Source organism: Ruditapes philippinarum, unplaced genomic scaffold (genome assembly GCF_026571515.1).
Source record: "Ruditapes philippinarum isolate M1 unplaced genomic scaffold, ASM2657151v2 ctg4888_1_1_1_1, whole genome shotgun sequence".
NCBI lineage: Eukaryota > Metazoa > Mollusca > Bivalvia > Venerida > Veneridae > Ruditapes > Ruditapes philippinarum.
Genome location: NW_026866230.1, coordinates 93,736 through 119,413, shown reverse-complemented (window position 1 = coordinate 119,413; position 25,678 = coordinate 93,736). Strand labels below are relative to the sequence as shown.

The following is a 25,678-nucleotide window of genomic DNA, read 5'->3' as shown; positions in this document are numbered from 1 at the left end:
TGATACATGTAAAAAGTACGGACAAAAGTATATTCATTGTGTCTAATACACTTGAAGTATTTCATTTTTATCAGAAATGAATACAATTAGCATGTTATTTCATGTGGTGAAACTAACTGGACACGAGATCTGCAATAACTTGTAATTGTATTACTGAAACACAATGCAGACGTGCACTTGAATGTGCAATACTTTAGAAACCATTATTTGAAACGCCATTGTAATTGTTGAGTATCACATAAGACCAATATGTAAAAGCAATCATTAGGGAAGAGAATTATTGAAGTTTATATAGACAACAAACAATATAGAAACTAGATGATGAGTATGTTAAAAGCTAAATTAAACACACAGTATACTAGTAGTTTGTTGAAAATGCAAATAACATAATGAGAGTCAAAATAAAAATCAAGAAAGTCGGACAAACCAACGGACATACAGGTGTATAGGCATGCTCGAAGGTAGTATCTTACCAGTGGTGCATGTTGATCCTGTATATCCCGACCCAGTACAGTTGCATACGACATTACCACCCTCTAACCTACACTGACTTGTCATGCTGCATGGGCCTAGAGATATAAATAAAACATTCTTTAAAACTTAAATACTAAACATTGTTGACCTGAAGATCTGAATACTTTCTTTACAAAAAAATAATGTTCAGCATTAAAGGGACTCCACTGAGGTTTTTTGACATGACGGGATTTCGAGATTAATGTATCATTTCATTTTGTTGTTTCTTTGGGTTTTTTTTTTTGTTGTTGTTGTTGTATTTGCCCAAGCTGTTTTATGTAAGAAATTCAAATTTTATATTAAAGGGGTTGGGACTTCAGTGGAGTTCGTTTAACGTGTATTTGACTTTAAAGCTGCATACCTCCAGATGAGCAAAAGTATTTCAAGAAAATAAAACTTGAGAAAAATGTATGAAAAGTATAAAGACTCAAGATAAAAGTAAAAATTTCCATTTTATTTGCGATTAATGGCTAATTTTTCAGAAAACTTCACCATATTTTTACTGCGTTACTAACGCAGTAAGGGTTAATTTTGCATATTTTGACCTCTTTTTTGTAATAAACATTGGATGCAAGTGCCGCTTGAAATGTGCATATCATTTTCTGTCAGCTTAACAATATTTTACTTTTGAATACATTTTCAAATTTTCATGAATATTAGCAGGAATCTGGAGGCGTGCTGCTTTAAAAGAGAGCATATTTTGTACAACAATGATCGATAACTTGGTTTAACTCTTCATATATTAAGAAACGTTAAATCAAGATAGAATGTACGATTTTTATTATCTGTGCAATACCAAAACAGAAATTGATTCAAAAGTAAATAAATAAATATCATAGCGTCACCTTAGTGAAGTAACAGATTTACAACTATTTTATATAAATTAGTTAACCCATTACTGGACTATGGTGACAATATGAGTGAACTTACAGTCGTAGCATTTGAATTGACTTGGATTGGAAGAACTGCCGGGAGCAGCACAAAACTCGCCAGCCGGACAATCCTGTTTTAAAAATGCAATAAAGAATTTAATACATAAATTAAAGTCTGTAAGTGATATACTATTGTTAGCCATGATTTTATTCGAACAGACAATGCACAAAAGACCTAGAACTATGCTTGTGTGTTTTCTTATTATCACTTTTATTCAAGAACCAAGAAAATTTGTTATATATATCCTAAATTCGTTTCAAATCTGTGGAAATTGGATTAAATTCAAACATTATAAGATAAACTAAAGAATATTTTGGTCTTATTTACTGAAAAAAAAAGATAAAGTTTATAGAAAAAATCATACATCTGGAAAATTCTTTCTGCAATTATGCGTTGCTTTAGCCGAACCCAAAATCACAATCACCAGTATCTGCAACAGAAAAGTTTATCATCAGGCATTAACATCCAAACGGCAGCAGAAAAATGAGGTTTTAAATAATCAAGTGAAAACGGTATGTTACCAGAATTTCGAAAAAAATCGCATATATTTAAAACGTAGGCTATGACCATCTATGTGACTTATATTAAGTGGATGACTTTGGCACGAAGACAGACTAGGACAATGCAGTGCATTCGGTAGGATATTGCAATTGTAACTTACTTCTGGCATGAAATGTGACAAAGTGCCAATGTCCTGCTGAGTGTTTAATATCGATCTCCGATCAAATATCGATCTCAGATCTAATATCAATTGATTCACATACTTACTTATCTTTGCATCTACCACTGGGGGTGAAACGATTAACAAAAATGATAAGAGTTTAAACGGCGTCCTAATAACCGTGTATAACATTTAAAACCGTCCGCACTAAAAATAATTCTTTAATTTTTAACATTAACTATTTTCTAATTAGATAAAAATAGCACATTTTCTGTGTATTTTGTTGTAATCAAAAGCTATAACATATTCTAATGTTGCCTGTAATACCGTGCCATACAGAATATTAAGATAGCAGGCAATCGGGGAATAATAGATTTAAAAAAAAAACTTCATATCTTGACATAAAGGAAACAAATATAATGTTTATAATCAGACTAAAATGTGTAAAGTTTTCAGCTAACCTCAGTTACCGGTTATTGGTTTTTCAAAAACGACAAAGAAAAAACGCAACACCCCTAATTCACACATGGTAAAAACCGATACACGACATAATTTATGTTGTTTTGTTGGGTTTTTTTTTTTGTTTGTTTTTTTTTTACCTTCACACAATACAATGTCTCCAGTGACTTTTAGCTATCATCCGAGACATTTAAAAAAAATACATTTGTATAAACTAGATTTTTTAACGTTTTTTAAGTTTAAAAAAACCTACATTATATTTTAAGAAAGAAAAAAGTTAACAGGAAACTATTTATGAATGAGCTACACATGTTGATAATGTACTTAAAATCTTAAAATGCCTTGATTTTGAAAATCGTGCACCCATTCTCAGGTTTAAAAATTCAAAGATATTAATTCAATGATCTTCATTTTTTTCTTTCAATACGATATCAGAATAATAACTTTTTATAACTTCAAACTTCTATAAATTATATCACAAAAACCCGTAAAAATATATGAGGTTGAGAGGATATCTCTTCCTTTTGCATCATAGGCAAAAAATGAAAACACGTTCCCCTGTTGTCGCAATATGACCCCCCCCCCCAAAAAAAAAAAAAAAAAAAAAAAAAAAAAAAAAAAAAAAAACAATTAACGAGCATCTGAGTATGATATATCTGAAGTGTGGGTAACATAATATCTGCAAACCAGTTAACGCTCTGTACATGTATGTGTATACGATTTAACTCTGACAATTTTCAACAGAAAAGTTCAGAAACTATGATACAAAAGAATTATATCTAATGTGTAACAGCTCTTTCCACTTAATATGTTTGCATGAATAAGAGATATTTAAAAATAATTCAAAAGAAACACATTAATTATCACAAACTATAGAAAGAAATGCAATAAATATACAATGTATTAACATTTTCAACTCACCACTTTCTGGAGAATAAGTTTCCGTGCCATTTTAGAAATAGAATGTTCACACACAAGTTGTAGCAGCAACAAACTTGAAGAAACACTGTTATTATCCCGTTTCAAAAAGGCGTTATATAGATAAATGTAAAGCCCACACATTATTTTTTAAATTATAAACGCACATATGTTTGACCCGCACACCTGTTACCTGACGTATAATTTCTATGTCATTACAAGGGGGCAATTTTATAAGTTTTGTGTTGCTCTCCTGAGTTGTCAAGCTTAAGCAATCTTAAAGTAAAATACTTTGGGGAAAATGTCAGCTTTTGATTCGTATGAACAACACCAATTCTTTTTTAAAGTAAAATGTTTTGAACAAGCTTCGCTATGACAAAACCACACTGCCCACACAATAAATGGAACCAAGTACTTCTACAAAGACATCAACAAATGTGACAGGATATATTTATAATATATAAGTGTATAAAACACTCACTGCACGGTTGGCCTGTAAATTCTGGACGACATTTCAAAGCTTTCACACCGCTAAATGAGGACACCTTGATACACCGGTTTTCATTCTTCAGATTTCTCAAAAAAAAAAAATTGAATTTTACAGGCCAATAATATTGGTGTACGTATCTCTTATTAAACAATTAATGCATCGCATGTAATGTTCATGTCCTCAAGCTGACTTAGTTTCAGTTCATATTAAATGTCGGATGCACAGGAAAATGCAGCCGGAGTACATCGCTCTTCGATAAGCCTCTTATTATAAGGTTTGGGTCCAAAAATGTGTTGTTGCTTTTTTTAATTTTTTTTATTTGTTTGTGCTGTTATTTTTGTTGTTGTTGTCGTTTTGCTTTTGGGGTTTTTTTTTTTTGGGGGGGGGGGTATTTTGTTGTTGTTGTTTTTTGGGGGTTTTCTTGTTCTTTTTTTTTTTTTGTTGTTGTTGTTGTTTTTGCTGACAGTATTTTTATTCTATGGAAAACGACTCTCTATGCCTAGAGTAACCATAATATTTTACTTGGATTAAGGTATGTCACTTCCGGTTATGATGTCGCACCGGCTTAACATGCGGCAACTCCTAATCTGAGATAAACCGGACTGACTTAGGGTTGTACCAAAGCAATAACGAATTTTTTATTTGATATTGGGGGGGGGGGAGTTATCTGATTTTGTTCTGACATTATATAACTTGTATATGAAAATGATGGCATTTTAAGACATATCAAGCTTCATAGAAAATGCATCAAGAATTTAGAATTTTTACATACACGTATTGTAAATTCATTTACTCTTTATAAATAAGCTAATTTGACAATATCTACTTATTTTGTTACCACTTTCTAACTATTAGGGCTACGTTTGAATACTTTTACCAATTTTCTATAACTAACGTGTTTAATATTGCCTATGACTCAAGTTGTTTGATGTAAATCATTCATTTATTTTTCATAAAAACGGTTTGAATTAGAACACATGCTGCTAGCATGAGGTCTTCACGTGAGAGCAAAATGTTAAATTAATAACAAAGTATGTTAAGAGGACATAAATCATAAACTTTTTTACAGTGAAGGTCAAGGTGTTCAAAGTATCACGCTATCTATATGCCCCACTATCAAGATATTATGTGTCCGCTGGGATAAAATCGATAAGTCATTAAAAAAATCAAACAATAACCTTCATGAACAAAACAGTTATGAGAGTATAATTGTTTAATCAAATATTGTAAATCCGCATTTACAGTAATATACTTTTGTATGCCTTGTAAGTATTCAATCTTGTTTCAATACTCATAATTTTGGTCTCATACCCAGAGAATTATCTGCCTCATAACCTCTCATCATACTTCTCACACTTTCTGCCTCATTACTTATCACTTTATATACTCCTGCTTCCTTATTACTGACCCATTACTCATCACTTTTTTCATATCCTCATTACTTTCTGCCTCATAACTCATAACCTTTCTATACCTTTCTCATTTCTCATGACTTTGTAGACTCCGTCTTATTACTACCTCGTTACTCATTACTTTTTTTCATATCCTTAACTACTTTCTGCCTTATTGCTCATAACCGTTTTACACCTTTTCTACTTTCTGCCTCATTACTCATTACTTTTTCATATCCTAACTTCTTTCTGTCTCATTACTCATAACCTCTGTATAACCTTTTCTACTTTCTGCTTTTTGACTCATACCTTTTTCATATCCTCACTACTTTCTGCCTCATTACTCATAACATGTCTATACCTATTCTTCTTTCTTCCTCATTACTCATAACTTTGTATACTTCTTCATATTACTACCTCGTTAGTCATAACTTTTTTATCATACCCTTACTACTTTCTGCCACATTACCCACACATTTTACCCCTTTTTCGTTCTGCCTCAATATTCATGTTTTTACATCCCTATTACTTTCTACCTTTTTACCTTTTCTTCATGTTTTATAAATCCCAACTACTCCTGCATCGATACTCATACTATTTACCTCCAGTTTCTACTTTTAGACTCATTACCCTATACATATTTTACCCCTCGTACTTTCCGCCTCATTACTTATACTTTTTTCATCCTTTTCTTCTTACTCCCTCATTACTCATAACTTTTTTCATACCCTAAAACTTTCTGCCTCATTACTCATATCTTCTTCTATACCTCTTCTCTTTCTGCCTTATTACTCATATTTTTTTTCACACTCCTTGTACTATCTATCTCATAACTTTACTTTATTCATATCTCCGGTACATTCTGCTTAATTAATCATAACTTTTTTTATCATACTCAAACTTTATCTGTCTCAAAACTCTGAACTTTTTTAATATCCCTTGTACTTTTTGTCTTATAACTCATAACTTTTTCTTCATACTCCTAGTACTTTGTCTGGCTACTCATACTTTTTTATACCATTGGCATTTTTCCTCATAACTATATTTCAAATTTTATAGAGGACAGTCAGAACATACACACGTGTATTAAGCTAACATCTGGTATGGCTTTGAAAAAATACATCACGACCTATAACTCGAGTTTATTGTCCTATAACTCGAGTTTATTGTCCTCTGTCAACACCCTCAGAATGAAGATAAGTTTTTATAGCTCGACAAAACAAAGTATTTAACAAGCTCTCATATTTTTCATCTCATCAATATAAATAGTTGTATCCTCAAACTTCACGCCTCTCCCTTACAACTCTTATTTCATAATGCTGGTCTCTCCTCTCATACTTCTAGTCTCATCCCTCATACAGCTGGTATCTTCACTCATACTTTTTTTCAGATCCCTCATACATTTGGTCTCTTCACTCATATTTCATGTCTCATCACTCAAACAGCTGGTATCATCCCTCATACTTCTGGTATCTTCGCTCATATTTCTTGTCTCATTCCTCATATATCTGATCTCTTCACTTATATTACTTGTCTCATCTCTCATATATCTGGTCTCTTCACTCATATTTATTGTCTCATTCCTCATATTTCTGGTCTCTTCACTCATTTTTCTTGTATTTTCCCTCATACTTTTGATCTCTTCACTCATATTTCTTGTCTCATCCCTCATGCATCTGGTATCATCCCTCATACTTCTGGTATCTTCACTCATATTTCTTGCTCATTCCTCATACTTCGGTATCTTCACTCATATTTCTTGTCTCATCCCTCATACCTCTGGTATCTTCACTCATATTTCTTGCTCATTCCTCATACTTCCGGTATCTTCACTCATATTTCTTGCTCATTCCTCATACTTCCGGTATCTTCACTCATATTTCTTGCTCATTCCTCATACTTTTGTTATCTTCACTCTTATTTCTTGTTCTAACCCTCATACATCTGGTATATTAACTCATATTCTTGTAACATTACTCTTAAATATTGTTTTACCTTTTATACCTCTTGTCTCAGCCCTCATTCTTCTTGCTCATTCCCCTTATCTTAACTCTCAAATTGTTACCATACCACTCACACTGCTTGCAATACACCTAATATGTATGTATGCACCTTTCATACTTCAAGCTTGTACCTAGAAACTTATGCTCAAGTTTACCCGCATACCCTTCATGGCACACCCCTCATCTAATTACTTTTCATTCTTTATTATCTCCCTTTTTGTATTTTTCTTACACCTCATACATCTTGCAGTGTCCCTCATACTTTTTTATTTTCCCTCATACATGTACGTCACATCCTACATAATTTTATACCACGCATCATTAGACCCATTCTCGGTAACCCAGGCTATTTACCGTATCGGTAATCCAGGTTATTTACCGTATACGGAATGTTTACCGTGGGTTCCGACGATGCATTAGACAAATCAGACTCTGTCTTAAAACACCCTTAAAACACCTCATACTTTTGATCTTATTTTTCCTTGACATGATTCATACAATTAATGTACCATATTGTACTGAGGTGAGATATATTATCATTTTTTTCCGATCATTCTGTGTAAATGTATATTAATATACTTCTTTGTAAAAGGTCAATATAAACTCGATATAAAAAATTTGACTATCCATATTCAACGTGTGCTGTATGTAGCTTGAAGATATTTTATACGACATTTTGTATAAATAATAAGTTTAGTTGCTGATTTTTTAAAGGTACTCAAATGAGATTTGTTTACGCATGACAGAAATTGAAATAATTCCTCAAGATTTCGTTATCATTCGATGAAAGTCTGGACCAATGACTTGTGTGCAAAATCATAGATTATTTCTACAATCCGTTGTTTTTGTGTTGTTTTTTTGTGTTGTTGTGTTTTTTTTTTTTTTTTCGATTTATCATTTTATGGTGCAAAGTAACCCAGAAATGAAGGAAAAAACGTTTCGACGCTTTTCACTCATATCGGATTAAGGATCGCACAAAAATCAATATTTAATTCAAGTCTGAGTATATTTCTTAATAACCTATTGCAGACTTTTCCATTTCAAATGCTTCATTTGATGTAGGAATTTAAATTTTATGTTTTAGACTTTTTGTCTACAGTGGAGGTCCTTAAACATCCACGTTAGGTTGTCAAAGGGGTAGCTAAATCCCCTCCAATAGCATAATTAAGTCGGCATGGTGGCAGCTAAAGTGTGCTATGGTAGCTGTTTTGTGCCATGTTCTATTTTCTCTCCGATGATTAATACGACAAAGTCACCACTCTGTCGTGTTTTCGCCAAATCAGCCACCATTAACTACGGTTTCTTAGTTTTTAAACCAAAATGTCAATTATTGATAATTCAGTTTAATATATCAACCATTTATATACATATGTTTTTTTTTCTCTATAAAGACTATTTATACTGAAAATGGCATATGGTGAGTTTGAATCGAAACATCGTAATATCTTATATTCACTTACATCGCACACAAGATAATAAGATTATATTTTAAATAAGGTTTTATTCCATTTATTAGACCACAAAAGTAATTTAGAAAACAATCTAGCATCACTTAGATGCTTTTAGGAGCTACAGTTCGTTGGAGTCGCCCGTAGCAACAAAAATAGGTAGGGTACATGCACAACAATGCTTTCCCCAGATAGATTCATAAAAAAGATTGACTATATAGTTTTGCTGATAACTGGACATTATATTTAATGCAATGAAGTCTTTTTATTATGTGCCAGTATAAGGCAATACTAGTGGTTCACTTTCAAACCAGGACATGACAACCTATTACAGCAAATGAAAAAAATCTGTACATAGAAATAACTTCGCGAAATTTATTAAGAGTGTTTTATTTGCATTTACTTCCCTTTATTTCATCAATATTTATATACAATATTGCGTTTGCTTAAGTCTCATCTTGCGTGCAAAATTTCAGATCATTTGCTCATTTCGTTTTTTCGGAGGAAAATGTGCTGAATGACACAGAAATAAAAAGCGTCTCAAAACGGGCTAAAAATCGTCAAGAAATATTACAATTCAAATCTGATCTTAATGATATACAATGTAGCATCGTTAAACTTGGAACATTTTTCTGTTTGGTTGCCTAAGTTCAATCAACTATGTAAGAACTTGTTCATTTCAGCTAAAAAAAAACGTGTCGTAATTAATACTTAATAAAAATGAAAACCTACGTGACGAGGAAACCGCAGTCAGTGATTACCGTTCCCTGCTTTCGGTTTCTAAATCATTAAATAAAAGTTGAAGTTCTCATCATAATATGGGGAAGTCAAGGGCTTTGACATGCTATAAATATTTTTTTAAACAATTATAAAAAATGAACGGACATAATTATTTAATTATTCTGACTTCTCGTTTATCGACTTTGCCTACTTTCTTATTAGGAATCTTAAACATATCTTAGTCGTCATTAGCATAAACTGGTGTTTGATTGACAGTTCAAAAACATTTTAGTACTATGGCACACTTTTCGACTATAGTGTCGAGTAAAATGATATTCAAAACAAAAACATTACTTATGATTATTTCATTCATGACGTACAAGGATGGGGAAGCACGCATTCTTATCAATGTACTCGACATTTACAATAATGTAATAATTCAAAATGTGACAAGTTTAAAGTAGCCAATGAAAATCCTTCTTTTATTCATTTCTTTCCTGCAAATTTCTCAGGGAGTCAGGAATTCTACTTTGAGAAAAATGAACTAAGATTTTAAGAAAAGTAAAATATTGACAATTCAAGTAATTTACATGTTATTTGCAGTGCAGAATTTATCGCCATATTTTTACTGCGTGGCTAACGTAATAAGGGCTATATAGCAAAATGTTTTTACCTTTATTATTAATTTAGTGAACAATGTGTATGCAATATGCAATGTGTAAACTACATTTTTGTTCACTTTACAATATTCTATTTTTAATACATTTTCTTGGACAGGTAAGGGATCAATGCATTATTTTGTTCGAGCAAAGTTATTAAAGAAAAGAAATACTAGAATCAAAGTAATAAACGTTTTATCTTAGTGATGAATAAATTATCTTAGAACTCATGCTAAATATTCTAAATTGAAAACTATAACGTACTGGTATACAAATTCATGTTTTGAAGTACATGCGGGATCTATTTACGAATAGCCGATGTTTTCGACTTCGTTATAAAAGTGTATTTTTCTGTACTTTTAACTAAATTGGGACTACGAAATGAATTCCTTATAAGCGATAATTCCTTATAAACGTGTTTGCTATAACCGTATATTTTAAATTAAATAAAGAAAGGCAAAATTCGTGCCAAAATTAATTGTTCCTTATAACCGGAGGATGAAGGTAGTTTCTCTCCAGGAACGATAGATAGGAAACGTCCCGCCTATATGACTGTAATACTGTAATATATGACTGTAATACTGTTAGGAAAAGGCGTAAAATGAAACAATCAAACAAACAAACTATAACCGTGTTCGCTATAAGTGAAGTTTACTGTATTCATTTCACATTTAGACAGAACAGATATATTTTATAGTAGATTTATCTATTTATACAAATACAGCATCCATTTAATTATGTATATTAACAGAGTTATCTATTTATGTTATAAAGATATTCAACGCAATTGTTCCTATGTAAAATACTTTGAATATATTCATTTTACAGTTTGACAAAAAGCACCTTATGAAGCTTGTATAAAAGTGATATATTTTCGTGTTAAAAAAAGATTGTTCAAACCGACAAACATTGACATGTACATTGGTCATATATTCACACAGAAGCGGTTGTAATAACAGATGTTCAAATGGGCAATAAAGTGAACATATACGTGAACATAATTAAGACAATAGATATTTTAATAACATATATATTATGTATCTATTCAACTAAAAATGCTGAAGATATTGCTCAAATGAGAAACATATTTTAATATCAGATATAATCATGTATCTATTCATGTAATAAAGAAATGCTCCCGGTTTTGTTCAAATAGACAATTTGTTTAACACATTGGACATTTATTCAGACACAGTATTGTATTAACAGAGTTATCTACTTATATTATAAATAAGATGTTAACAATATTGTTCAAAATAGCAATACTTTGAACTTTCACAGTTGTACAATGAAATGATATTCAGACAAGAGATTTTGTAATGACGGAGTTACCTGTTCATGTAAAAAAGAAATGCAAACAAAATTGCTCAAATGTGCAATACATGTACTTTTAACTTAAACATCGCATATGTATACAAACAAGAAATGATATTATACTTTATAGTTGAGTTATATCTTTAATACATCCAATGAAATCTTAAAATTGAAGACGTATAGGGTACTTGTCTTCAATGTCAGAATAAAAACAAGCTGAATTTAAACGGACTCCACTGAGGTTTCTTGCCATGGTGGAACTAGAAATAATTTTTTCGAGATTAATGTTCCATATGATGTAGTTCTACACCAACTTTTCAGATCATTCCAAAATTGATTTATTTCTGGATACATGTATATTTCTTTATTGAATTTTGCATATCTATTTATTTCAAACGCTTTAGCTGGTCTACATCAGAAATTGATATTTTATGTTTATTGGCTTTTGGACCATAGAAGAGCTCCTTAAGCATGTTATACAATTTATTGTTTTTCCTTAACTTAAATGTCCTTAAACACGACTACACAGATTTTTTGTGCATTTAAGTTGAATTTCATAAATCATGTGGATCTTAACATTCCATTTATTCGTTGTTAGGAATATCTGCCACAGTGTGTATTTAGTTCAGTCACCCTCTGTATCAATGCGTGTGCCTCGTGTGATTCGTGTGCCTCGCCTCCAATGATGACGTAAGAATATTGTTACTATAAATAGTAAAACCTTTAAGTGTAATAAGTGTCCACCGTTTTTGGTACAGTAAAAAAACTAATACAAAATTTAATAAGGTTAGTATCAGTTACAGAAAATTGTTTTTAAAGAAAGGTAAATTAAAGTCCAAACTAAGACATTCCCCCACGCATTTAATTTGTCCGCTCCATTTGAAGGGCTGAAACCTGCAAATATAAAGGAGAATCAAAGTCAAAATAACTGCAAAGAATTTTGATTTCGTAACTTATTCCATGTATGTCGCTTTATTATGCATATACTTGATTATTATGTATTGTATGTCAAAAGATCAATTTATGAAGTTGACTTATTAGCATTATGTCTCAGAAATCCATATTTTGTAAATTCTTTATGTGTTACATAATGTTTTAATAATGAACGAAGAGCATGTTAGATATTCAACGATTGAAGAATACCATAAATATCTACATGCCAATAATATACCCAGGAATTTGTGTATGTTCACATAGGTCATCAATCTGCCAAAATTCATGTCAGAGTTATTGGCCATGGAAAGTGACCTCCATTTATGTACCTGGATATGCATAAACTTTATGAATTTTTACCTTCGGTAGTTTATAAAATTGATGTCACTTACAAATTTCACAAAAATCCAAATGCATGCTAAATTTATGGGCCGTGGAAAATAATGCCCCTCCCCTCAAATTACGAATTGAAAAGACAATTGTGAAGAAAAAAGCAAACATCTTTAGTGATTTTAAATTAGATACGAAGTTGTACAAGCAAGGGGCAGGACGTGAAGTGGTTGCACACTTGGTTCAAGCGAGCGAATTGGTTGCAAACGTGACAAAATGGCGAACACGGCGTGGATTTTTGTAACGGGTTAACGAATTTTTGCCAGGCAAGTGGATTTCTTTGTTATTTTGAAATTCATTAGTATGTCTATTCCAGAATGCAATATATATGCCGAACTCGGTTAAAGATTTCAGCATGTGACTGTTCTGGTCGGTTTTTCTCCTAATATATTCGACTTTGTAAGTTTTGAACTGCATTTAACAATAACAAAATATGTTTCTGTCAATGCTGTACAAATGGTTTAGTTCGCAAGTCCGAAGAAAACGTTCAATACACAAAAATATCTTGTTCAAGCACATTTTGGATGCAGACTTCAATCATTTTTTGTTGCAAACTTATTCTTATTCTATTGAAATCCATAGTAAAACTTTGCAAAAGGAGTGTAGAAGCCTTAAGGTTATATTTATTAACCTATTTTGAATGGCAATTATTGACATTTATGTTCTGTTACTTGTTTTTGTTATAAATTAATGTTATTTATACTTTCTTCTTTTACAACAATTGTACATGGTTCTCAATTCAATACTATAATCATCAGTAAAAGCCTGCAAACAAAATAATAGCATATAGAAAAATATTTATTGATACTTCAATTCTAAAATATGTCATCATATGTAAAATGCAAATGAAAACTACATACAAAACAAACGTATGTGAGAGTACTGTTGTATGTAAGTGAATTATTTTCATCATTTATAAACTTAAGGACATGTGCACACATACGATGTTACTCGGCAAAATTTCCAAAGTTTATTAAAACAACAAGAAATGTTAATTTGTTTGTTTCTGAGAAAAGATCAGCAGTTGCTTTAGACATAAAGTATGTAAATGTACTTAAAATATTTTTACAAACCAAAAGGTTAAAATGACATGCTTGTTTACAATATTTTGGATTTGTACATAATATGTCAATTAGTATTCTAAAGATGATTTTGATAATCAGATCATAATATAAATGAAATACGATTGGTTATTTACCTTGACTGATACGTGACAAAACTACCTAAAGTCATTGTTCGAGATAGGGAATTTTTGGTCAATAATAAGGAACAATTTAAATACACATGTTTTTTTCAACTATATAATCAAATTCATATCAAATCTCAAAAAAGAACAATAATGAAAGCTGTTTGTTGCTATTTTCTTTTTCTTTTCCTTTACAGTTAGTCATGCCAAGGAATAAAAAAGTCCTAAGACTTTGTAAAAAGAAAAGAAGTATATCGAGGAGAAAAAAATGATGAAGATAAACACAACTGAACTTCAATTTAGCATATATTGTTATATATCTATTTGAAAGACCCTGTGTTAGGATATATCTGCACGCATGCACAATTTGTATATATATTTCTTATTAGATGAACGGGTATACTTGCCTTAATATTGCTTATTATTTAAAAAAAAATGATTAGTTATTCTTCGCTAAAAATATGCATGCCACATTATTGACACACAAGTTTGCAACCAAAAATGCTTGAAGTATAAATGTGCAACCAAAATGTGCTTGAACAAGATATTTTTGTGTATTGAACGTTATCTTCGGACTTGCGAACTAAACCATTTGTACAGCATTGACAGAAACATATTTTGTTATTGTTAAATGCAGTCAAAAACTTACAAAGACATATAAATTAGGAGAAAAACCGACCAAAACAGTCACATGCCAAATTTCAAAATATTTACATGATCAGTTTATATCTTCAATAACTTCGTTAAAACAGAATCTAGGATGCTGAAACCTTTATGCGAGTGTGGCATATATATTGCATTATGGAATAGACATACTAATGAATTTCAAAATAACAAAGAAACCTACTTGCCTGGCAAAATTTCGTTCACCCGTTTCAAAAAATCATGCCGTGTTCGCCATTTTGTCAAGTTTGCAACCAATTCACGTCCTGCCCCTTGACAAGATGCTCAAAACTTTACACAAATTATCACGCCGACGGTGTTTCTGATTCCGACGCCTTGCGAGTAGTAGAGTCCTTCTTTTCTGCTGAAAGTCGAGCTATCCATGTGCATAATTCTTTGATTTATATCTCATATAAAAACACGTGAATAGCTTGTTCAGCCGTATATAAAGTTTTACCTGGTGTTAAATGAAACTCCTCGGAGAGTACCCGTACTTCTCCACCGGAAGAGAGCTGTGTCGCCACCTCACACCGGAACGCTGGTCTTGCTGTTTCCGATGACGTCATAGTGAAGCGTAATTTCGAGGTGCGCATGTATTCACATTGTGTAGAAACAGGTAACCCGTCATCTATAATGTCGTCTGCTTGTGTAGGGAAGTGTCTCTAGATGTAACAAAAACATCAAATACATGTGCAACTAACTTATGTTGATTAATAAAGGCTATGTGTACAATTTTGTTGTGTTTATCGAAATATTTTCAATTGTGTGCAATATTTTTATCAGAGTTCGATGCTAAATAAAGGAGTTTTTTTCACAAAGAAAAAGATACATAATTGCGAATAAATCTCTTCCATAATTAGTTATCAGCGCAATCTTAACATAAATAGCAAAACCAGGAACCATGTACGGTCACACAGGGTTTCAATTTAGAAAATATTCGTTCTAGATGGCCAAATACATAAAGGAAAGTGTGAAGTTTCTAATGAATACACTTAATGGATGTAGTTTAGCACATGGATTTCCATGTTCACAAGTTGTTACAATTTACGTTCGTTTAAGACTTAAACCTCTTGGGGAGCGACCAACAACCTTAAGTTTACCTTTGGCATTTGTTTTTTGGAGTCAAGAGGTCATTTTGCAACGGATGTGGAAATAAAAATTTAATTATAGAAGTTCACAAAGTGGCTTAGAGTCAAAAAGGTACCCGTGCCCGAGTGGTTTCAAACCTCTTGCCTTTCACATCTTTAGGTACAGAAAGTCGGTGGTTCTATTCAGCTGACCGCTTGTGTCTGTAATAATATACAGAGGGGCATCTGAGGTCTTCCTCCACCAGTAAAGCTGGAAAGTCGCCATATGACCTTCATGTATACGTTAAACCCAATTACTCAAAAGGATGCATAATAATAGTGTTGTGACAAATTCTAATACCGTAGCCGAAATATATGAATGAATATAACAAATTTAAGTAGTCTGTGTCTCAAAGAAACGCTTTTCAAGTGATTGATACAAAAAAATAACCAAAACAGTGACGCTGATGCTGTACAACTATCAATTTTCTGAAGAGGCCAGTGTATAACTTTTTATTGTATCATTGTTTGGGGACCTTTCTGTTGAAAATGTATCAGAGTTAAATCGTATACATATACATGCACAGTGCGTTAACTAGAGTGCAGGTATTAGGTACCCGCACGCCAGAGAGTGCCCGTTGATTGGCTCATTTTTGCTCGTGTTTACTTATTGTGACGGTAAATAGAGAGAAAGCGACAGAAATATTATATTCAGATGCTCGTTCATTGGTTACTTTTTTTCTGGGCATTCATATTGTAACAGAGGGAACGTTTTTTATGTTTGACTATGATACAAAGGAGAAAGAACATCAAAACAATCGGCAATCTGATTAATACTCGTACAAATCAGATAGCTTCGTGTTTCTATGCTCTTATTTCTATTACTTGTAGATATAGCTCGTAAAAAGAAGAATACACCTACCTGAAAGAACGTGCTAGGAGGCGTTTTCTTGAACCATTCTATGATAGTAGACTGGGAGCTACCAATGTAACCAGTGCAGGAGAATTCTACCTGCTCCCCTCTGTCAATAATTGACTGGTTCTGAATCGGCACAACACCATAGTCTTCAGACAGTGCAGCACTGATTTGTAGGTCTCTCGGTAGCACTAAAAATGTACATCATATAATTAATATCTTTGTATGGCCGAATATATGTAGTTGTCCAGCTCCCTTTAATTATAAAGGAGTCAAATTTCCAAAAGACCAAGATAGAAAAGTCCATATGATATTGACGCTCTTTCGCATTGAACGATGAAATATGTATTCAAAAAAAATTAGTTCCCTCTGATCCAGGGGCCGTTATCGATAACGGAAGCGACTAGGGGACAAAATGCATGCTGATTTCGTTTACTATTAAACTCCTTTGTAAATGTAAATTAATACAATGTCATATGCTATGTCTTTATGTGTTACATAAATAAACTGTATTTATTTCTTGTAGTGCTTTGTTTATCCTTTTGGTGTTGTGTTGTTGTTGTTGCTGCTGCTGTTGTTTTCTCATGTGTGCAATACTTTAGGGCCATTTACAACATATGGCGTTTCATTAAGCAAGGCAATATAGAAAAGAATTCATTGAATAGGGGACGTGTCTTTAGGACAAGAAAGTACTTTAGGGATTCGAGTAATAAAAGGGCGTGAGTGCTCGCGCGCGCGTGTTTGTGTGCGTGCGTTTGTGTGCAAGGCGGAAGGAATTAACGCTGTTAAAAGGTGAAAGATATTCGAAATTCCAAACTATTAATGAATCAATTGAATATATAGGCATTTTTTACATTATACAAGGTGTAAAGAATTTTCAACAGGAAATCAATGTTGTTGATTAGCAACGCATGATCTCATTTAGCTGAGTCATTAGTCCAATTTAAATAAAATAATCAGACGTACAAATGATTGTTCAGTTGTTCAATTATTTTCGGTAATAAAAAAAAGAAAAAAGATAAGCCCCACTTTTCATAACTGTTTTGGGGATTAGAAAGACATCTTTGACAATTTGACACAAAAGTAGCTTATCAAACTCTTATTCATCCCCACATTCCCCCCCCCCCCCCCCAGGATATGGCGTTCCAAATTGTTGGTCGTCAAGTTTGAAAAAGGAAGGTATGGTGAGATCAGTGTATGTTTACAAGAGAATGGTTAAAGGCACATTATGCATCAGAAACAAATAACTTTTTTACTTCTTTAGAACGGACGAACATGAATTTCCTAATGATTAAATGATGGTTTATGAAATGTTAGATATTTGTAACCTGATTAAAATAGCGATAAATGCGAAATAATATTTCATAAAAGTAGCCAAATGTAAACAAAGTAGTATCCTGACTTCCATACAAAATCACTATAATAACTTATAGCAAAAAAAAAACAAAAAAAAAAAACATGGTTCATGTAATTAGCCATGAGTATTTTTTGGATACAATAATAGAACACCAACATTAATTTCATAATACTTTTGAGGAATAAAAATAAAAGCATTTCTGAGGCATAATGGGCCTTAAAACATTGTTTGTTCAAGTCATGTGCTCGTGAATCATACATGGGAAGATAAATCCTATTTTAAATTTTTAAATATGTTAAGTACTTAAAGCAAACAAATGATTAGAAAATTAAAATATGGGTCCCGACCATGCACACATTTATGGCGTATCTTTTGTTATAAAGGAGGACATCTAATACATTGTTTTTTTTTTTTTTTATAAAGTATTTTAAAGGAACTTATATTGCCTAAGGTCTAGAAGCCTGTAATTACAACATAATATTTGAAATTCTTATATAAATAAATCGTGGCACTTGTAAACGGAAAAAATGTGGAAAAGGCAATAAAGTATAATGTAAACATGGGATAAAATTGAAATTAAATATATAGTGCGACTCCTTGTTCGATTTGCGTTAAAATTTTACCCCATGAGCATATTATGAAAAATGGACGTTTCACTAAAAAGTCTCCTGTTACAAGTTCCAACTGCTATAAAACTATGAAAAATGCTTCAATACTGATGGAACTTGGCACATATGTTGACTGAACCATAACCTCTGTAACAATTTGCTCAAGTTTAAATTTCCTGTTACCGTGGCAACGGGGGACGTCTCAAAATTACAAAAACTCACTATTTTGCATTGTTTTTTCCATCAAAACTGATTTTTAAGTGATGCAACTTCTCAAGGCAATGATATAGAGTAAAAGGCTTTTCAGCGTTGGTTTCACGTCACCTTCAGATCGACCTGGCCATTTTAGTCTGTCACAAGTCCAAAATTTTCTTTACGATGAGGGGACTACCGCCCCACCCCCTAAACAGAAGGGAGCACATCCCCTTCTGGCAACCCCCTGATGTATCATTTTGATTGGGGCCGCGCCGAGAAAGTGGTCACTTTTCAACAACATTTCTTAAACGAAAAACAGTGTTTTGGGCTTAAATAGGGCATTTTTTCACTGTTTGAGTCCTCAAAAGGGGGGGGGGGCAAAAAGCCGTCAAAACACGCTTTTATCAGGGAAAAGGTTAAGTAATGCAGGGGAGTAAATAAGTAGAAAAAAAATCTTATGGTGGCTGATTGGTGCCATTCGTGTTTTCGCATCGCGACCCCACCAAACGAAAAGTAAAGAATTAAAAAGTTAAAATGGCGATTTAATAAATATTACCTCGCCACGCAGAGCGAGATTTAAGAAATAAAACGGCGAAAACACGCTAATTAGCAGGGGGTTGGGGCAAAGTTTCATATACCGTGTTAGCTAATTAGCGTGTTTTCAAAAAATTAAATTGTTCATAAAAATAATACTTTTCATATCCAGGCTATATGGTACATGTATGGTACATAAGACATTACACCTTTTTTGTCCCACATTAGTACACGTATTGCTATAGCTTACACTGTTACACAATAAATGATTGTGATTTATATTCAATATATTCAAATAGACATTAAGTTTAAAAAACAAAGCCAACAATAAATAAATGCTACATAAATAGTAATGTATATAGTATATTTACAGTCAGCACTTAAAAAGAATTAAGTGTATATAAATTCAGTAGTTTTGTTTACAAGTTTGTTTAATTGACAAGTATTAAATTTTTATCATTATTCATCAAACTATTTAGCGTTTGAGTGTGTCTTAAGCTCAAATATATTTTGTTTCTTTGATAAGTAATTATTTTATCATTAGTTAGTTTAATAATATTTGAACTATACAATACATGTCAGATATGAATAACACAAAAACAAATGTACATATAACATGTATAAGTATAGTACAAATGGTTGGGCTACAAATTATAACAACATTAGCAACAGCCTTTCCCACAAAGTCTAATTTTATAATACATATTTTCCGGATACTTTCATAAGAATAGTTACAAGTAATTGGAATGTCAGTGTAAGTGAGAAAAAACCCGCAAGCACATGCACACACGCACACACACACGCACACACACACACATACACATGAATTTATTATAAATTATCAGTTTTGCTCCATAAAATTAAGATAGAACAGGGTCTTTCAAATAGAAATTTAATATCATTATTCAATAAACTATCAAGCTTTTGAGTGCGTTTTAAGCTCAAATATATTTTGTTTCTTTGAAAAGTTATAACTTTATCATTATTCATTTAACTGTTTAACGTTTGAGTGCGTGTTAAGTTCGAAATACTATAGACACAAGTAACATTAATATAATTATTTTTTTTCTTGTCATAATCACTGATTTAAACAAAGACAAGTAGGACAGACAAAATTCTTTGTGGTACATTTTACTGATAACCTCAATACGAAGACCACACAAAATACCGTTTTCCAGCATATACCGGATAAGTCGTTTGATTGCTTAAATGTAAAATCTCGCCTTTCACTCAACAGAATGAGCTTTAAACATCTAAATAATCTTTTCACAACTATTTATATCCGAAAATGAATGGAAAATGTAAAACAATCGGTGAAAAAGCGATATCTTTCTACTTTTTGATCATGATTTCTGCAAGAGTCTATATAGGTACTGCTCCAGCACTGTACATAGAGTGAAATCCAACCGCACGATTGATATCTGGTTGTCTCAATCAGCTATTGTACTGTGTGTATGTTTTAACTTTAATAAGGGGTCATCCGCCCTTTCAGGAGCTGAGAGTACGGATTAAGGACATGTCCTTAAATAGTATTGAAGTTGCTAAATGGTGACCTACTAATTTTGAATCCAGTAATTCACTAAATGCGACTAATATTTGTTTTTCCTTTTCTTTTTGATATATAATATTCATATGACTTAGTAATGCAAGGGGGGCCAATGAGACCATTATATGAATCAGGCTAAACTGTTGATAAAGTTGCCAAAATGGAGAATGAAAAAAAAAACAAGTATACGCGAGCTTGTAAGTTCATATTGGACTATATCATGTCAGATTTTTGTTTGATTTTTTTGTCCAAACGCCGAACGTGAATCTCCGAGCGCGATTTTATCCGAGCGCGGTAAAAGGCGAGTCACAATTTCTTGAACCCTGTTCTACAAACTTAAAATTCTCTTGCTATCTAGGAGTGTAATTTGAAGATATAATTTATCACATAACTAAGGCCAGGAGTGTATAATAAAACCCTTTATATACAAGCACACAAATGTTAGCGCTATACATATGTCCTACCTATAATTAAGTATTAAAACTACACTAATTCATTATCATCTATTCTTATCTTTTACTAACCATTAACGCGTAGTTCCATTTCAGCACTACGTGTGGTCGTATCCATACCAACTGGTTTGTAAGTAATAACACATTGGTACGACTTGGCATCGTTACAGTTCATTTTTGAAACCAGAAATGTTGCTTTCAAATGGCTGTTATATAAATTGTTTGCGTCAATTCTTCCTTCCAACGTAGGAGTCTTAGCTTTAATATCACTTGGTGCATTCTGGCTCACTACCGCTGATTTTCCTAATTCTATTTCAGCAAATGAGATGGATTCACGTCTGATGTACATTGAATATACTGATTGAGGAGAGATCAGTCTTTCTGATTTACATTCCATTACAACAACATCCGTTGGAGCGACGCCTCCACCCACAGATATCGAACTTGGCTGTAATGTCATCGTCTGCGCTGAAACTATATACAACATGTATGGTAACCGAGCATAGCATATTTTGTGAATCGAGATACAACTTAATACCTTTTAGCAAAACTGCAAAATAATGACATATGTATATGAGGCGGCTTATACATTTTATTTCAAATACCTATGAGATATTCCACCAAATTACAAAAAGATTTCACAGAAAAATGGCTGGGGTAAACATGATTCCTTCAAACCTTGCATGATGATATATATCATGGTGTTACAAGAATACTTAATTATTACATGATTTAAATTCTGTATCAAGGGAGGGGTATATGGGTGGAGATGACCCGCGTGTCCATTTGTCCATTTGTGGTAATGCGGCTCCCTTGGGAAGAATATTCCGATCCGACGTGCAACAGGTGACATATTTCAGTACATATTTCAGTACAGTCAGAATGTCTACTAACCAAACAAAGGTACAGTATATCACATTAATAAACACGTTCACATATGTTAACATAGATTTTTCACTTTATTTCAATAAGGATTTGAATCCAATAAGGACATACGATAATGGTATATACAATATAATACTACGCGCTGTAACGTCGCTTTTCATTTGGTCGTGATGATTTTATGGTTTTATATACACGGCTGCTGAATCTTACTTTTTTCTCTAAGAGAAAAGGGAAAATTGCTGTATTATAAATTCGTTATAAATATTCTTGACTTATATATACAGTTGTTTGCAATATAACCGTTTATATACATATAACATGTCAAAATCTTTATAACTAATAATATAACGAAGAAATGATAAATTTCATAGTCCAAACATTTATATCAAATTCATATTGTTAGTGAAGTAACAACGTTTTGTAAAAAAAGTGGTTGTGTAAAAAATAGAGGTCATTGTACAATACTGATTCTATTGGAATCGGCAATGTATAATCACCTCATAGTTTCAAAATTGTAATGGAGTACGATATGTATTTTATTAGATGTTTGGGACACTAAAAATGAAAACGAGGCCATATTGGACAAGGTATGCAGCTGATATAGATTTTTGGACTCCGGCGAGGAAAACGAGGCAAAATTATAAGATTTGATCTGATATTGATTTCGTTTGGGTGATCACGTGGTTCAAACACGAAGAGTTCAATAAGTGTGAAAAAAATGATAGTCAGGCTTTTATGATACTTATATAGTCGTACGATAGTTTAACTGCCATATAAAAAGGTCATTGTTTGAATGACCGATACGGAAACTCAAAAATCTTGGTCACCCGTTAGAAATGGACATATACATAATTATTTTATGTGAAGCTCCTCAATACTATATATGAGCCGTGCCATGACAAAACCAACATAATGGGTTTGCGACCAGCATGGATCCAGACCAGCCTGCGCATCCGCGCAGTCTGATCAGGATCCATACTGTTCGCTTACCAACCCTATTACAAGTAGAGAAACTGATAGCGAAAAGCATGGATCCTGATCAGACTGCGCGGATGCGCAGGCTGGTCTGGATCCATGCTGGTCGCAAACCCATTATGTTTGTTTTTGTCATTGCACGGCTCATATACATAATAGTCTTAATAAATTTTGTATTCAGTTTGAAACAAATAATGTCCATACGTCTGAAAAGAACAAACTCTCTGTATAAAAATAGCAGCTTTATTTCAGTTTATAGTTAAACAATGTATTGATCAACTTGCATTGTAAGTTGTTGTTCTTTGTTCTTACGCATGAACATTTCTTTCACTGATTACAACTAAAAAGGCCCATTATGGCCCACAAATGTGTGTGTGTGTGTGTGTGTTTTTTTTTTTTTTTTTTTTTTTTTTTTTTTGTTTAAACATTTTGAATTTTGTTGACCTGTTAATTTTAATTACAGCTTTGATACATCCGTTTTTTTTTTTTTTTTCTAATTCTTTTAATTCTTTTGCAATTATTACAATTTTGTGATTATTATATTTTTTAACACTTTTTTTGCAATAAGAACAGATTTTGTGATTAGGTTGATGACAAATTATTTCATATATTCAGCGTTTCTTTTTAATGGCATTAAGCATCCAACGTGTTCTTTATCCATTACTAAAACATTGTAACACACTTATTTGCCCTTTCTTAAGAAAACGAAATGTGTTTATTTATGAAGATTAATGTGAATTTTATCTAACTCTTCGTATTAACGTGGCGTTAATACAAAAAGTTAATAAGAAGGGCTCCCACTACCACCAGCCCTGACTGCGTGGAACGTTCTCTTGGCATTTTAGCAATACATAGCTATATTGTTTGCCATACTAGCTTTGACAATGTCTAAGAAATTATCACACATTTTTTAGATTTCTAAACGTCTCAGGCCAAAATTTCCAAAATCTGTTACAAATTTACATGCTGTTTATAATATAAACCAAGCACAAAAGGCAGTTAAGAACTATTATTTCACTTACCATGAGCGAAGAACATAAATGTTGTTGTTGCGAAACATTTTACTGCAATGCTACACATATTTACATTATGTTGCTCCAATAAAAAAATTAAATCCTTTTTTGTAATAACACAAAAACTTGAGTATGAAAATTTGAATAAAACTGTATCACATTAGAGGATTTCAGGGCACAATATATTTTTTAAAAACTTGAATAATTTACCGTATTCCGAATTCCGTGATGTCATACGGTGTTACTCACAGAAAAGCAAATAATGTCACGTGATTTGAGGTATAAATCGTGAGCTTGAAGAACTCCATAGGACGTTATAAATCGGCTTAAGGACCCTATAAAATGCGATAATGAATTTATAGGCATTGGCCAAACATTAACTATTGATAAATGTTTATAAATAAATGTTTATAAATCGTGTCACTTGTCGTATGTTAGGATTGGGTTCATGCTATATATATTATATGAGGTAATTATAAATTGTTGTTAAATTCTGCTGGACGATTACACAGTTGTCAGATATTGTAGTTGGACGAGGCACTAGCCGACTCTGATATAGGTTTTGTGCTGTGTAAGAGTCCAATAGAATCATTATTGTTCTTAACAATGTATATATACTGACCTCTTTATTTCACATTTGTAACATTTTAACAGATCTTTAATAGTATAACAAGGAATTCATCTGATTTTACGATATGCATTTGATATATAGATATTTTGTGCTCTGAAAAATAAATATATAAAAACGAGGCTTTACGGGATGCAATGTGCATTTGGTATGTATATTTTGGACTCTGGAAAAGAGGCTATATAGGGTACGAGATGCGTTTGATTTGGGTACTAGTATTTGGACAGGAAAGGAAAACTATGCAAAATTGATAAGATTGGATCCGATCATGTTTTCTATTGAAACATCGCTGTATCTTCATTCATTATTGGTTATTTATTTCTATGTGAAATAACAGAAAAAACACATAAATAAATAAAAAGATAAATAAACAAATAAAATTGACAGGTTTTATGACTTAATATAAACGGTTGTTTTTATATATAACCAAAGCCGTACGACCATATAACTTGTTAATTAATTTATAATACTGCAAACTTTATCAGAGAAAAAAATTATAAATCGACTGCATCGGTGTATAAAGATCGTTATAAACGTGCAATATGCATAAATGTGAAGGTTATGGTTGAGTGATAAAGAAATTTAGTGTAACCTTGCGTAATTGCGTAATTTAGTTTTGTGCTTTAATAATTGTTGTGTTTTACTAGAGGATATGAAAAAAATCAACTTAGAAAATTATTCAAAGAATAAAAGAACAGCACCAAACTTGTTGGAAATTCATGTCTAGTATATTCTTCCACTGATTCCAAATACCAACCGTGGTCTTCATTTAAGCTTGTTATACACCAAGTTTAATGACAATACCTCATTCCTAACTCTAG

At 32.3% G+C, this 25,678-nt stretch overlaps 2 protein-coding genes across 13 annotated transcripts in view; both read right to left on the bottom strand.

Annotated features, from left to right (window-relative positions):
• Nucleotides 1-3,579, bottom strand: part of LOC132731855 (fibrillin-2-like) — a 30,215-nt gene extending 26,636 nt beyond the window's left edge. For 5 of the 12 annotated variants that reach the window (XM_060718144.1, XM_060718148.1, XM_060718152.1 and 2 more), the window contains exons 1-4: nt 3,488-3,576; nt 1,811-1,876; nt 1,444-1,516; nt 474-569 (exon numbers count right to left, since the gene is read on the bottom strand). In XM_060718144.1, the coding sequence (XP_060574127.1) occupies nt 474-569; nt 1,444-1,516; nt 1,811-1,876; nt 3,488-3,517 (265 nt within the window). In that variant the 5' untranslated portion in view covers nt 3,518-3,576. Of the gene's footprint in view, nt 1-473; nt 570-1,443; nt 1,517-1,810; nt 1,877-3,487 lie in introns of all 12 variants that reach the window. The other 7 variants (XM_060718146.1, XM_060718151.1, XM_060718153.1 and 4 more) reach the window with 3 other exon arrangements.
• Nucleotides 3,580-10,829: 7,250 nt separating this feature from the next.
• LOC132731847 (uncharacterized) lies at nt 10,830-24,462 on the bottom strand. The gene is made up of 5 exons (XM_060718131.1): nt 24,239-24,462; nt 21,429-21,830; nt 16,671-16,855; nt 15,139-15,343; nt 10,830-12,403 (listed from the first exon to the last, which is right to left on the bottom strand). Exons 1-5 carry the CDS (start codon nt 24,294-24,296, stop codon nt 12,303-12,305), a joined length of 951 nt encoding a protein of 316 aa, XP_060574114.1. The 5' UTR covers nt 24,297-24,462; the 3' UTR covers nt 10,830-12,302.
• Nucleotides 24,463-25,678: the final 1,216 nt, after the last annotated feature.

Coding starts and splice junctions, on each gene's coding strand:
- LOC132731847 (XM_060718131.1), bottom strand. CDS start 24,296: ATGTGTAGCATTGCAGTAAAATGTTTCGCAACAACAACATTTATGTTC. Junction 15,344..16,670: donor CTCCTAGCACGTTCTTTCAG/GTAGGTGTATTC, acceptor TGTTACATCTAG/AGACACTTCCCTACACAAGC. Junction 12,404..15,138: donor GGAGTTTCATTTAACACCAG/GTAAAACTTTAT, acceptor TTATATTTGCAG/GTTTCAGCCCTTCAAATGGA.